The sequence below is a fragment of the Meleagris gallopavo genome, chromosome 12 (assembly GCF_000146605.3).
Source record: "Meleagris gallopavo isolate NT-WF06-2002-E0010 breed Aviagen turkey brand Nicholas breeding stock chromosome 12, Turkey_5.1, whole genome shotgun sequence".
Taxonomy (NCBI): domain Eukaryota; kingdom Metazoa; phylum Chordata; class Aves; order Galliformes; family Phasianidae; genus Meleagris; species Meleagris gallopavo.
This window is the reverse complement of record NC_015022.2, coordinates 7,146,833-7,162,189: the sequence shown is the minus strand read 5'-3', so window position 1 is coordinate 7,162,189 and position 15,357 is coordinate 7,146,833. Positions and strand designations below refer to the sequence as shown.

The following is a 15,357-nucleotide window of genomic DNA, read 5'->3' as shown; positions in this document are numbered from 1 at the left end:
TCTGTAGTTTCAGCCCCTCGAGGCAGTCCCTCCCTCCCGCGGGTGCACCTGTCTCCTCCTCCAGCACCCCCACCCCCCCACATGTTCGATGGGGAAAAAGGAGAGAGCCCTTCCAGCTTTTCGCGGTGGCTGTGGAGTTAAAATGGCATCCGTCGAGCAGGGCTAGTTTTGGACTGACAGGATCGGGGTAGGTTTCTGATTTATTAAACGCTATATTGGGATTTTGCTGTATGGTGGCAGGTGCTGGTTGCACTTTTATGAGCTACTGAAACGTAGCTGTCTTACAAGGTTACTGCATGTCGGAGTCTATCCTAAAGCCCAACTCCAGGCGTGTGCCTGTTCCATGAGCCAGGCTCAAGGTAACTGAAGCCATTATGAAGTTATCTGCTGTCTGTCTTCGTTTTGAATATAATTTGACAGAAGAATATAAGGCAGCAGCAGTACACTGCTCAGCAAACTGGTGTGAGGCTGTCTCTTCAGTTGACTGGATGTCCGTTACTCAGCAGACCTTGAAGTGGCAAAATATGGGAAGTAAAAAGGGAAGATTCAAGATCTTGTCTCAGACATGCGAATCTGTCATTGCCTGGTTTACCCTACAAAAATGGCAGACTTGTGCTCTTTTCTGCCAGAAATCCCTACCCAGTATAGCAGCGATTCTGGTCTCTGCTTGGAATTGCAGTGGGAGGATTTGTTTTTCTCCCCCTGTGCTGTCATTTCTTATGTTACTTCTAGGCCAGAGCAATTTCTTGCTTGCTTGGCACAACAGCTGGAGAGACACTGACCTGTGCTGTTCTCTAGGGTGTAAGCATAACACAGGAGTGAGCAGTGCAAGATTTGTCCCATAGCAGGAATTCTAATGGAAAGGAGCTGATTGCTCTTTGACTGTGGTCCCTGTTCCAGTATATAACAAGCTGTGACAGGCTGGCTATGGCTACTAGAAGTTCTCCAGCTTCTTAGGAGGTGTTGATCTAGTTGAGGAAGGAATAGTTCAGTGCATTTTGCTGACTCCTACTGAGGTAGCTGTCTCATTAATTAATGCATTAATTTCATAATGAAAAAGGAGTGGCTTTCAGAGGGCAAAAGGTAGAGATTATCTGATAGAGAAAGCATAGAAAATGTCGGGACAGCTTTTATTCTCTTATTACGTTCCTCTGTTCTTTCCACATATAGAAAATGTGGAAAGATAGAGCTTTAGTGGAAGAAAATAAATAGTTTACCTTACAGCATTTTAATATTGTGTGTTAACTGTACTTGAAATATGTGCCTTCTGCATTCAGCAAGAGCCTGTCATGGAGCGCAATTCCTGTTGATCTAATGCCTTCTCATTATTATACCATTGCAACAATGTGATCCACCACATTGCCATACTCCATATAAGATTAAGTTTTCTGTGAATGAAAGAATTAAATGCACTGGTGATTTCATGCCAAATAGTGTCTGATCTGGATTCAGCAGCAGCTTGCACTGGCAGTTTTTGCAGGTAAAAATGATGTTTTCACTCTGTATTGTTCAGTTGAAGGACCTCCAGTATTATATTTAAACTGATCTTTATCAGAAATGTCACCCTGAATTTGATATGTTAATTTACATTTTTGAGGAGGGAACGGAAAGCACTGAAAGCAGAAGTGCCCCTAAACCAACCTCAAATCTCATCCATGCACCTTCTCTTCAACTCCCTTCTCTTTTGAGAATTGTTTTCTGGCCCAAACTGACTCCAAACAAATATCCCTGTTCTTGAGATTTCCCAGCAGTAAGTTTTCTAAGAATTTAATTTGAAATTTGAAGTTTAATCTCATCTGTCATCTCTGTTGAGAAATTCCTGAGAAGCTTAAAAATATTGAAGAAGCCTTTAAAGCTGATGCAGTCTCCTGCAAATTTCAGTAAACACTGGAATATGCCTTTTGCAAGGAAGAAGTAGGAAGAAGTTTAACTACATGGAGTAAATTTCATGCTGATAATCTATTTGACAATTTTATTAGGATTAACTGTGGTGACACCTGGTACTGTGTTTCTGAATGTATGCACTAACAATTTCAGAATGATGGAAAGAAAACAGTGATACCGTAGATATGGTGTTCTGCCTGCTTCCTGTAAGGGTTGTACTGCTTAGGAGGCTGAAAGCTTGCTGTGTTCCCTTACTTGCAGCCAGCCAAGCTTTGTTGTGCTTAGGCACTTTGCAGTGGGCAATGGGAATTGCAGTTCCACATCCTTCTCTTTGTAGAATAGGGCAAGATTTCAAGTTTCACTGGTGAGACCAGGTTGACTGAAGGACACAGGTTTCTGATGAGAAGCATATACAAAAGCTGACCTCCAAACACAAGTACCCACTCCAAAGTACACTGATGTTCTTGCACAGAGTTTTAGACTTTAAAAGTCTCATACAATTACAATAGGAGGTAGTGTCAGAAGCTTTGGAAAGTCACTTTTCTTTATTGGCCCCTTCCTAGTCTAGGTACAGTATACATTTTTGGGTATTTGTCTGCTTTCTTCTTGGATAATAGTGTTTCAGAGCTCTCTGCCTGATGCTGATGCACTAGTTTAAGCTTTTTCAGTACTTTGGGCATTGAGAATAAAAATTCAGTGTTATTTGAAACTAACAGGGGAGAGCATTTCCACATGCCCTCTGTTTACAGAGCTCCTCAAACATTGATTTAGACTGATTAGGCTCCTCTAGTTTGCATTGCCCCTCTTGCCTGGGGTGCCTTCACTTGAAGAGTGACTAGAGGAGACAAAAACCATTCCTGCATTCAGTATTAAATAGCTTTGTGCACTGGATCTCATTCTTTACAAAGTGTTTGTTTTGAAACAGCCTTGAAATCAAATCTTATCAAGCCTCTACTTTACTTTCCTGTGTGAGTGGGGCCCTCTAAGTATAAGCCAGAGAAGTAGAGGCCTGTACCTGTTTAACAGGAGACAGTAAGAACCAAAAAAATTAGTCTGCAGTGCTGGAAAACCTGGACTTTATTTCTTCCAGCCAGTGTTTGAGCAGCCTTTCTCTATCAGATATCTACCTCAAGGAAGGATGGCTGCGTGAAGAGGTGAAATTTTTTCTCCCATCTCCAAAGCAACTTGAAGCTTTAGAGAATTCCATATATGAATTGTCTCAAAGCACCTCAGTAAAAGAATACACTTTCCAGAAAATCTGTAAAGCATGCTGCATTTTTGTTATATACCAATCATTGGAAAGTGGTGAAAAGCACGGCAATGTCTCTTACAAGCAAGCTGTCAATTGCTAAGATGTTCATTTTGAAACATTGGTTCTGAAAAAGAGCAGAAATGGGAGGCTTTAGGCAGATGTTTTCCTCACAAACCACCACCTTCATCCTGGTTTGATATGGAAGTTTTCATCTGGCAACCAAAGTTTCAGTGTTTGTACCTTCAGTCTACCTAAGAATGTGCACTTCAAAAACACCCTGTTTTGAAATAGCATTCTGAAAATATTAATTCAGATTCCCTTACATCACCCTGATTCTGTCAGTGAATGAAAGGCTGTTGTTCTTCTAAGTAAGTAGGCATTCTTAGACTCATGATATGAATACACCAATGAATTCAGATCTGAGACACTTCATTGAAAAAGCTCTCTGATAGGTGGGAAAACCAAAAAAAAATTGGCTTTTTTTAGTTAAAACTCTTTCAAAGTCTAGGTGAAAGTTGGCTGCTGTAACTTTTGTCAGAGTATACATCTTATACAGCTTGGACTGCTGTGGGTCTTGTTGCAACAAGTGAGCTGGGATTTGTACACCTGGATGCACCCAGTACTTGTCCAACTGCCATTTCCTTCTGATGAGCCCAACTGGCCTGCACCAGCTCCTGCATTCAGACAGTTTTCTTGATAGCCACCTACCATTGTCAGAGGAGAGCTGTAGAAGTCTAATTTGCTTATGACCCAGTTTTTTAGCAGAAATGAATCCCATGGTCAGGAGTTTCCTTGGGAAGTCCTTGGAGCGACCAGTCCAACAGTCTTCCTGCTGTGAGATTCTGCATGCAGGAGCAACATATTGCATCAGGTGGATAGGAAGCCTAGAATCTACTTCCTAGAAACAGATTAACCCGGCAGTGTTCAAAATCATCTTCTTTGTAGTGCTAAAACTTAGTTTGTGAAAGTTCATTATACTTGGTCCATGAATAAATTTTTCTCTTCATCTTAGTATTTTCAATGCTTACTTTATCTACCATTGTGAAAAATACACTTTAGAAAAAAAATCTGGACGCAGAACTTAATTTTCCCTTAGAAACCAGCCTGTAGCTTGATCTTGAAATTCCTACATTTCTCAAAGGATCTCTAACATTATTCTCCTTAAAGAATATTTGCCTCAGTGAAGGGACAAGAGCTTTACTGCATTCTTTGTGAGCTCCTAAATTCCATACAAGGCTGAGGTCAGGTCTCTGAATGCAAGTGAAACATTTTATTACTGATTGAAGGTCAGCAGAGTCATAGTGGAAAATGGCATTCTTAACAAATAATTAGTTGTATAGAAAATGGCTGATGACCTGAATAGAAGGCTGTCCCATCTCTGTGACATCTCCTACCACTGTACCCTGGTCACAGATCCTTCCTCTGTATTCAGAACAGCTATGCCTGTTTCCAGGTCTTCCCTTGGCCTTATTTAATAAAACAAACAAAGAAAACAACCTCTCAAAGTTACAACAGTAGGAAATGGAATCCTGGTTGCCATTGTGTACTTCATACTACTCGCCTTGAGAAATGGCAGTTTGAAGAGGCACTTTTCTCTCATGCTGGAAAGACGAAGTTCTTGATGACAGCTTTAAGCACATAGAGCAAACTGTGTCAAATGTAGTGTTAGCTCAGCCCCGTAATATCCTTCTCAGTGCGTTGTCTCAAGCCAGACAAGAACAAATTGGCAGTCTGGGCTACATGCAATTTGTATATCCAATGCACTTGTGAGCTTGGGAATATTTTGGTAGAAGTTCAGCATAGAATCAGTATCTGCTTTCAGACAAAACACTTTGTTGATTATTCTTCTAGCAATTAAGCTGTTTCCTGAAGTTCTAATGTGGCTACATTAAGGGAAAATAAGGTAAATGAGATGTTCTGTTCTCTCCATTGTCAGTTGTCAAGGTTTGGTTTTGAGCATAGCCCATTGGTGTGTATTGCTCTATGCAAAGCAACGTCTTCAGAAATTGCCAGTAGGGAGTTATGATTTAGGATGTGCTTTTCTCAGCCCGTGGTGGTTGTGGAGTACTTCTCAAAGCAATGGCAGAGGGAAAATGTAACAAGAAAAGGGGAATAGATAGCACAGGTCTGAGGTTACCCACTGGAGGCAGGATGATAGCAGAGTAATTACTGAAAGAGGCAGCAGCGTTGCCTGACTAGAAATTGAGCAACCCCACTAAGTGTGACGAGACATGCATAGATGGAACAAAAGTAATTATGCTGCTTAGATAAATTACAATATGTTTTCAAATATAATCAGCACAAAATCCTCAGAGAACTCTAAATCCTGTCAGGAGGGTCCAATTCCAACCATATCAGTGCTATGTTGTGCAAGGTGTAAAGGGTAAGTGGCAAGGCTTTCAGAAATCACTCAGCTGTGCCACTACCTCCACTTGCTGACACTTATAGAGGAAGTAAGATGTTTTCTGATTTTCTAAGACAAAGAATGCCAAGTGAAAACTGTTGGGCAAAACCACACAGTGAAAAATTATACACAATACTAAACTTTTTTTGTGCAATATTCCTTTACGCTGTTATTAATTGGGAGTGGAGCAGCTGGGGTTGCATCATAGTTCATCCGAGAACAGATTTTTCTGAAGGTGTGTCAGTAACTACTGGAATAATCACTGATCTGCTCTGCTTCTAAATCCAATCAATAGGGATGTGACAAGTGTGACCTCTTTACAGGAGGTGAGAGGAGGTGCATAGACTAGAGACTTGAGCCTGAAATTCTAGAGACAGTTCTATTATTTGGCTGTAGAACTTGAGTTATTTTCCAGGCCTTTTGCATGAACTACTTTTGATTATTCATAGTTTGGTTTTGATTGTATACTGAGATATGTTTTTAAGTAAACATAGTACTGATTCTGGAATTTCTTCACAGCATAAATGAACTCTTTTGCCTTATCTTGTAATTACACAGTTGTCTCACTTGTCCTGTGTTATTTTCAGATTAACTATATTTAATGTGCCATGTTGGCCATATGAAACAAGGACTGGAAAAGTAGATTTCTTGAGCCCCTTTCAGAGTTTGGGGAAGTGGACTTAAAATAAAAAAGAAAAAGAAGAATCCAGTTTATAACATGTTGTACTGAAGTGTTTTTAAACTGAATTTTCAAAATGTTATTTCATCCTTGTGTGCAAGTGCAAAGCATTATGATCTGCACATACTGGATTAAATTAAGCTGCTTCATGTGTGACCACTGATTCTAAACAGGTGTTGTTTTTTTTTCTGGCCAGGAAAAATCTATTTTTGGTCTAGCTTTTGTTCTGGTAGAAGTTCTTAGATTATTTAACTCATATTTCCTAATTTTATATGAATTATATTTGTCTTCATTGCTATAGCTTCATCATGTGATTTCCTTTCAAAAATCCAGTGAGATTTTTGAAATTGTGAGAATGTTTTTGAAACAGGGAGGTTTTGTGAGATTGTTCTTTTTTCTAGAGGAAACATCTCTAGTTCTGAGTTCAGCAAAGAACTGTACTGGCTCCTCTATTTCTCCTCTGTCCACAGTGATTTGCCTGTAAGGATACTGTGTCTACGTAGCTGAGCAGTTATTCAAAAAATCCTAGGTATTGGAATTTGTTTTCCTGCTCAGGATTTGAGCTGGGGGCTTTACAGCCAGTGGTTGTCTTATGTTTGCTCTGTGTGATATCACAGCCAAGTTAAAGGTGTTCTGCAAGTGAGGAATTACCATTCTTCCTGTCAGCCTATCAAATCTGGGCTCGGCTGTGTGAGCCCGGAGTGGAAGCTGGGTCTGTGTTTATCAGAAGAAGGGTGTTCCCTTCCCCTCCAGCTTCCCAGGCAGGAAGGGCAGACAAGGGAATTTGTTATTTTGCCCTCTGAATTGACTTGTTCTAGGCTTGAGTGTAAGGTTTGGAAGTAGCCTCCATGGAAAGGAATGGGAAATGGTTTACTGTTCATATTTTTCTTTTTCCTGCCCTGGCTAGTGAACATTTTGAACAGCCTCTTTGGCGTATCTTTTTCAAGTTATGGCTGAATGTGGGAGTGAGATGCTTCTCCGGGCTGAGCTAGGAGTCCATGAGGAAACCAAACCAACAGTTTTTGCGACACTACTGGCAGGGCATGTGGTATAGAATAGAATATTCTGTACATAAAATACTCCATATCACTGGTGTAGAATAGAATAAAAGTTCTGATTTCCATGACTAAAATGTAAGTTCAGACAAAAGATGATAAGTGCTGTTTCACTTTTCCTTTACTACTATGAAAGGAACCTTTGGTAGAGCTGAATGGGTTAGGATAGTATGTAACCAGAGGGATAATATGCACTTGCTTCCAGTCTCACTGTCAGTTTTGGTTCTTAGGGTTTCTGTTCTCTCTGTATATGTTTGGAGTGTGGCATAACATTGTTCCCCTTTACAGTGCAGATCATTGGAGAGGAATGACATGTAATTTATTTATCAATACTGACAGCATCAACATGTTGACATCTGTGATAGGTATAGAGGGTTACAATAATGAAGAGTCAGTATGTGTTCTTCAGGTAATTATTCTAGGTTTCTGGGAATGGTCCTAGGAAAAAATGAACTGTATTGTTGGTTTGTTTTTTTTTCTGCAGATTAAAGAGCATTCCTTTGGAATATGCAGAGAACTATAGAGCATTTCTTTTCCAGTGTTCAAACTTGAAGCAAAGCAGAATGTGTGTGGATACAGAAGCAGAGGCGTCTGTAGAAAATCCAGGAAATATGTTAACAGAGGTAAGTGAATAAGATTGAATACTTTTGGTCCAATATCTGTCAGCACAAAAGATATGTAGACCACTGTCGATGATTTGCAAACCACATCTCTGCTCCTGCTATATTTTTTGAGAATATCAAAAAGCACAAACGTATCACATGCCAGAGATACTTACTGCTGTATGTAGTAAGCACAGTTTGCCCAGCAATAACACTTGTTGTCCAGGGAAGAAACAGGAGGAAGAGGCTGATAGTGCATCTCCATTTTAATTACTCCTGTGATTACAGCTCTTGTGGAGTTTGCACCATCAAACTGCTATCATGACTGCTGAGGTTGATATCAAACTGGTCTTAAGATTGGGAATACATTCTTGCCACCTCCATCCATTGCCTTTCCCACAGAACCAAGTAGAGAGAGCACAGCAATGAATATAAGCCTGTTGAGTTAACACTGTGATACTGATCCACACTTCCATTTTGGGGGCTTCAGAAGAAGCAGTATATCAGGCATGTGTTTTTCCTATGATTTACCTTTCTAATTTCCTCCCTTAGTTTTGTTTCTGCTGCAGCACTTACTGATAGCAAAATGAATTGAAGAACAGCATTCAAATGCTAATGCTTGCATGCTTCTTTCACCGAACCTCTGACTGATTCATTTAAAATCAAAACTGCCAGGATTTAAAAAAGAAATTCACGCGTGGTGTGGCAGTACCAGCCATAATGGGAGATTTTGATTCTTGAGCTGCACATAGGTGTCCCTTTACAACAAACAATGGAGTTTAATTATAAAATAAATGTTCCTAATAAACCATCTAATCTAAAACTTCACACAAATCACATCCAGTTAGCCTTCATCTTTCAGGTCTTTTCACTTCGTTGTGCTCCCAAGCTGGCTAGGAGGTATAGAGCCATCACGGGCATAGCCAGTCTAAATAGAAAGAGGAAATATGGGAAATGTGAGGAAATCTTAAAGTCTCCTCCTGAAGGACCCCGTTAAGATCAGGGCTGAACTTAAATACCTTTATACTACTTATACCTACCAAACCCTTACTTTTAGCGTTTGCTTCATTAACAGATGAAATTAGAGTTGTTATATATGCCAGCTGTCAAGGGAGAAAGGAAACGACGAACATAGAAGATGGGTAGGAGTGAGTCTCATGTTCTACATACTTTGGGTAAATCACGTCAAAAGAGGAAGCCATATTCAGTGATGGCATCAAAGCATTAACATTTTATTTTCTGTTACTGGAATTTAAATGGCTGGTGATGCCAGAGAGATGTGAATCAAGACAGAGTTGTTGATCTTAGCTCACTGCGAGAAGTTGCGTAGACTAGCTTTTCCTTACAAGATATTTTACAGCCTTTCTTATGTGAAGGATTTCTCATGTTTCATTTGTGCTAATTGTTACCTCTCTTTTCTGGTGTCATAAATTAATAGCACTATCCTCAATTCCATCCATTCTGAAAACAGCTATCAATTCAATTCTCAGCTATTCATATCTCGTGGTGTCAACACAGAGCAAGAGTCTCTCCCCAAAAGAAATTCTGATTTTTCACAGCTCGTGTACCAGTGAAGTTAAAAACGTTCAAAAGGAAGAGGTAGCTTGGATGAAGTTTGGAGTGTTCTTTATTCTTGCCTTTCCTCTGCAAAATATGAAGAAATTTGCATGTCATGGTGGATTTCAAAGTCTTGCAGAATTTGCCAGAAGTTTCCCCCTTTTGTTGAAGCTTTGAAAAGAGGAATTTTTCATGACCTGTTGTGTTTTGCATACCCCTAGTACTGAGAAATTGATTAGCTTCGTATCTAAGTTCGCAGTATGGAATGTTTTTCATCCTGGAATAGTAACTTCCCTCACTGGAAGTAAATCTTCCTTATCATTTGGCATTTTGGCTCTTGAACCATTGTAATAGCAATAAGAAAACCTGAACAGATTTGAAAACATCAGGCAACAATTTGTTCTCCAGAGTAGCTCACAGTTTAGGTGTCAGAGCATTATGAAGCCAAAAAACATATTCACGGAGTGGTTAGAAAACGAGCATGATAATCAGAGGAGGGTGTCTGAAACTGTTCAGCAGAAAATTGACCTAGCGTACCTGTATCTTCTGGCAGGTAGCTGAAGTGGCAATGTTTTGTTTTGGTTTGTTCTTCGTCATGTGTCTGTAACTCTGTATTTATCATTTAACATATGAAGACATAGCTAGAAATGGATTACGCTGTCCCCACCGTGCTTTGCTGGAAAGAAGATGAAGATACTTATGAATACACTGAAGCTATTTGTTCAGTTCTTTAGTATGTTGTGTGCTCTGTTAACCTTTAATGAAGAATGTTGATTTTGAAACAAGAATGAAATATCAAAGAATTCCATTTCAGAAGTACAATGTTACTAACTTTTTACCCCAAAGAACTCAGTGCAATGCTTATTTCTCTACGTGCATTGCACTTTGACAGAAGTTTTACTTTATTGAAATGGGACTGGTAATCAAAGCATTGGAGTTTCATATAAAGGCAATCCATCAGGTTTTTAAATAACTTCAAAACGGTAGGTTCCTGGGCTGATGGAACAGGGGAAGTGTAAAATAATCAATTCTTCTAACTTCTTACATCAGAAAAGCATGGAAATTATTGGGAGCAGAAGACTATCCAGAGTTTTGCAGGCTCAGCTGAATGTAAGAGACACTGTGAAGCAGTTGCATCATCACTTCCAAAGCAGTGCCACAGTGTGTTCAAAACTGTTTCATACAAAATATGAAACAAAATATCTAGTATACAGCTAGACAACTACGTTATACTATGGGTTAACTGCTGGCTCAAAGGGTTATATATAGTAAATGAGCTTACATCAAGCTGGTGACCAGCCACTAGGGGAGTTCCCCAGAGCTCTATTATAGAGCAAGTTTTCTTTGATGTTTTTATAAATGTTTTGGATGCAGGACTCAAGTGCATACTGAATTAGGTGGAGTGTTGACTCCTTTGCAGGTGAAGAGGCCCTGCAGAGAGATCTTGACAAACTGACGCGCTGGGTAATCACCAGCCACATGAAGTGTAACGAGAGCAAGTGCCAGATTCTGCACTTGAGAAGGGGGTGACCCTGGCTGTACGTACAGCTGAGAGGATGAAAAGCTGAAGTCCAGCCCCACAGGAAAGAATCTGGGGGTTCTGGTTGATGGCAAGTTGAATGTGAGCCAGCAGGGTGCCCTGGGGTGTATCAGCCTGGCAATGCCAGGCAGGTTAGGGACGGAATTGTCCCACTCTGCACTTCACTGGTGTATCTTCACCTCAAGCACTGCATGCAGGTTTGGGCACCACAATATAAGAAGTTGTACACTGTGATCCTTGGGGTTTTCTTCCAACGTGGGATATTCTATATGTATATGTATCCTCAGAGAGAATCATATATATTCTATGTATACTCTATACACATATGTTCTATATATGACTCCGTCTGAGGCAAGGAACAGGTGAAGGGATGAATAAGACATCCTGTGCCAAATTCACCAGTGATTTTATGCGTGTTTGTCTAATTTAGAAAGCAAGTACTGAAAAGGTATTATGCTTTATGTTAATGTAAATACAAGTAAGGAACAACAATGCTGCTGTGAAAGTTAGTTATGTTTTGTTGTTGTTTTTACTTCCATGGTGTTTTATTTGATTAAAAATATCAGTTTACTTCCTTTTTATTGGGCTGCAAAGTCTTAACGTGTATAAAAATTATATAGAATCTGTCTAGATATTTCAGAAATATTGTATTGTAGCAGATGGTCACTCAAGGAGTGACTTCACTTTTTTGGAAGCTTCTCTCTCTGAGAGCAGCAGGAGCCAATTTTAGTGCCTGGGGGCAAGTTAGAAGCAAGACAAGTAACCTTTGACATGGAGCTTTTGGCATTTATGAACTGCACATAGCAGCAATCCTTAAACAAGCAATGACAAAGGAAATAAGTATTTTTAAACCTCAGCGTGGGTAAATAAATCCAGCTAGCCCAGCCTACATATAAGGAGTAGGAAGCAGGATAGTATTAAAAACTAAGGAGCTATAGTATTACTTATAGCTGGTTTTTGCTTGTTTTGTGGTTGTGCACGGAGCTATCTGACTAATCAGAGATGATAAGGAGTCACATTTTGTGGTGTACTTAACAGGAAATTATGTCATCTGCATGCATGAAAACCAGCCGGAAAGTGTTCAGACAGGGATTTCTGAGTGGTTGATGAGGTCAAAGGTGGGAAACAAATACAGTCAGATTTGATAATAGTAGAACAGCAGAGATTGTTTTGAGATTCCCTTCCCAAACAGAAGATGAACAGGGGCTGTGAAATTTGTCATGTTGGTTCTGTCATAGTAAAAACAGAATTTCTTTAGAGAAAGGCAAAATAAGTCTATCTGGAATGTACTTTTGAGGTTGGAAGCCAGTTCCATAAAGAATTTAAGGAGCTCAGTGTGAGATTGTCCTTTTGTCAATCTTCAAAAGAAAAAAAAAACCTGCTGAAGATATTGGTATTCTTACTCTGTAAGACAGGAAGAACCATTTAACCTTCTTGTAGGAGGTTTAATATTTTTTTACTTCTGCTCTTCAAAAAAAGAAATGAAAAACCCCACAGAATCAGAAGTTGTATGCAAGAAAATGATCGTGTTTAAGCATAGATTTAAGTAGGTATACCTTTATATACAGTGTATATGAAATGAAAATCTGCCTGCTTTCGCTTGTCACGTAATTTATAGAAGCTTTCAGTTCATGTTATTCAGCAGAGCAACTCTGCTGGAGGTAATGAAAGACTAGTAAACTATCAGCTCTAAAAGTTCCTGTGATGTTTTAAATCTGAGTTCTGAATTTAAAGCTAGTGAGAGATAAGGGATTGCTGAGCAACTGTGGAAGCACTCAAGCTCTTATTTTATAAAAGCTCCTGAGATCTCTCTGTGGAGAACTTCTATTGTATCTGTTTGGAAGGCAGTCTGAAGTATCTATCCGGATGCTCCTTCAGTAGCTGGAAAGCTTTAGAATGTAAGTGGATCACTGAAACTGTTTTTTCTGTCTTTCAAACACAGATGGAACAGAGGAAGAAATATACTGCACAGATCTTGCCTTGATTTTTTAATTTTTTTTTGGGGGGGGGGGTAGGAGGAGGTTACTAGTCATGTTCTACACTTATTTACAATTGCAGGGGATTCAGTTATATCAAAGGAAACAGCCCATTCTTTAGAGCTGTAAAGTACTAAAAAGAGAGGGTGTGCCTCAAGGAATATATGCATATGCCAGTAAAATTAACTTTTTTCTTAAAATCTAAAGAACTGACTTGTTAGCAAGCGTTAGCAAGCAGACAATCAAGGAAGGGAGTCTAGGTTTTTAGCAGCTCAATGCCAGTAAGTAGATGTAGTAAGTAGATGTTATTGGGATGAAGATGACATAACCCTTAAAGACAGAAGAGTTTTGCAGATGAGTGTAGATCTAGTAGAGGCAAGCTAAGAAGCTGAGTAAGGAGGTAAAATAAATGTCAGGCTGCTAGTTCGGAGACCTGTGTGAATGGTGTTTGCTAATACAGAGGTTCCATATTGCATCTCAGTCCCCTTTTTCCTATCATATTCCATAAGGCTGACTCTGAATTTTGAGCTTTTGAAAAGTGCAGGTAATTTGCAGAAGGAAAATTAATTGTATTCAACAGAGGATTGCTATGGGATCCTCCTTGATTTCTAACAGTCACATTCTTTCAAGTTTGGTAATGTACTTAGTGATAATGAAAGCAAGTAGCTCATTGTGTTGGCATGAGCAAGGTGTAAAGCAAATAGGCATTGTGCAAACATTGTCAGACTGCCAAAGCAAATTATTTCAGGTTAGTCCTAGCCCTCTAAAAGAACAGATTTATAACCAAGGAGGAGATCCTTGTCTGAAAGCCTTACTGTTGTTATCTGTAGCCTTCCTATCTGGAGATCTTCCCAGAGAGCAAAACGTAGGATCCCTGCCATAACGCTTTGACAGAGCTCATGTAAATACTAAGCAATTGATTCAGTGCTTAAAACCAAGCTTAGCCTTGTGTTTAGAAGCTTCCCAAGCTGAAGGTCTAGCAAACCATTAGGGGGCAAGCAATTTCCTAATGGTGCACATTCAGCATCCCCTTCTTAGACCCAGCGTTCTCCATTGATGGATATGGAAAAAGCTCAGAGAAGATGAACACACTTCCTGTCTATCAATGCACTTGCAGCCAGCAGGCAGACTGGAGAAGAGTTTTCCAGACTAGAATCACTAGTATGCTGGTACGTATGTATTAGTGAGCTGAAGGCTGTGTTGTTTAAAAACGATTCAATTCATATCAAGAAGTCTTAGAATTAATGTTAGTGTCAAGCAGAGAAGCATTTTGTAACCCTGACTTGCTCTTCCATTTGGTCACATCACTAACCCCTCTGCTTATTATCAGTGCCTGAACGTATAGAATCCCTAGAGCTGCAATAAAAAAGACCTGTTGAGCATGTAGAACTGGGCAAAGGAGAATTGCTGGAAAACTGAAACCCCTCCCTGCATTTGCAGAGCAAGCATCTCTTGTAATTAATATAGCGTATTTACTAGTCACAAGTCTTTGATAAGTAATGCCTCAACAGCTCAAACCTTTGAGGTACAAGTCATTCCTCAGCTTTAAATGAGAAGCCTTGATCTGAAAAACGTTGAGTGAAGAAATTAAATGTTTTAAATGTATATCTTAAGCTGCTTTTTTAAACAAACGTCCAGTGTATGACAGGGCTAGAAGGATGAAAGAATATATAACTGGGCTTTCAGACTGTAATGTACCTTACCCACTCCTGTTTCAGCTGTTATTGCAAGGACTCTGGTTTTACCCAAATTGACAGCAACTTGGCAGAGATTATTTCTGTGTGTTCTTCTTATGTAGATTTACCAGCAGTAAATTTAGGAACTGGACAAATGAAACTTGTCAGTGAACCTGTGGTGTACATCTGCCTCTTGTCCAACCTACAAAATATTACCAGTTAGCTACTGCCCCAGCCAGAGAAGTGTTACCTTCTTAGTTCAGATTGTATAAACTCATACATTTAGCTTGGAGGAGTGAAGTACCTGGACTGCTGACAACATAACTACTCTGACAGAAACAAAAGGCATAACTATGCCTTCCCTTATATGCAAAAGAGTAGGAAGTTATATCCAGGTAAAGCAGGATACATGATAGACTGGCCTCTATCCTATCTTTTCCCTATCAGCTTTTGTCAGTATAATATGAATGCCACTCCCAAGATCCTCTAAGTGAGGAACTGTCCACCTGGCTCACGGGTACTTCCTTTAATTCATAGAGTCACAGAATTGAGTTATAAGGGACTTTTAAAGGTCATCTAGTCCAATTCCCCTGCCATGAACAGGGACATCTGCAGCTAGATCAGGTTGCTCAGAGCCTGGTCCAGCCTGACCTTGAATGTGTCCAATGGGCATCCAGCACCTCTCTGGGCAAGCTGTTCTAGTGCCTCACCACCTTTACTGTAAAGAACTTA

At 39.7% G+C, this 15,357-nt stretch overlaps 1 protein-coding gene across 1 annotated transcript in view; it reads left to right on the top strand.

Moving 5' to 3' along the window:
* LOC104912788 (tropomyosin 1) overlaps positions 1–14,964 on the top strand; it is an 18,058-nt gene extending 3,094 nt beyond the window's left edge. The window contains exons 3-4 of the mRNA XM_031555286.1: positions 14,144–14,148; positions 14,919–14,964. Coding sequence (XP_031411146.1) covers positions 14,144–14,148; positions 14,919–14,949 — 36 coding nt within the window. The 3' untranslated portion in view covers positions 14,950–14,964. The remainder of the gene's footprint in view (positions 1–14,143; positions 14,149–14,918) is intronic.
* The last annotated feature ends 393 nt before the right edge of the window (positions 14,965–15,357 follow it).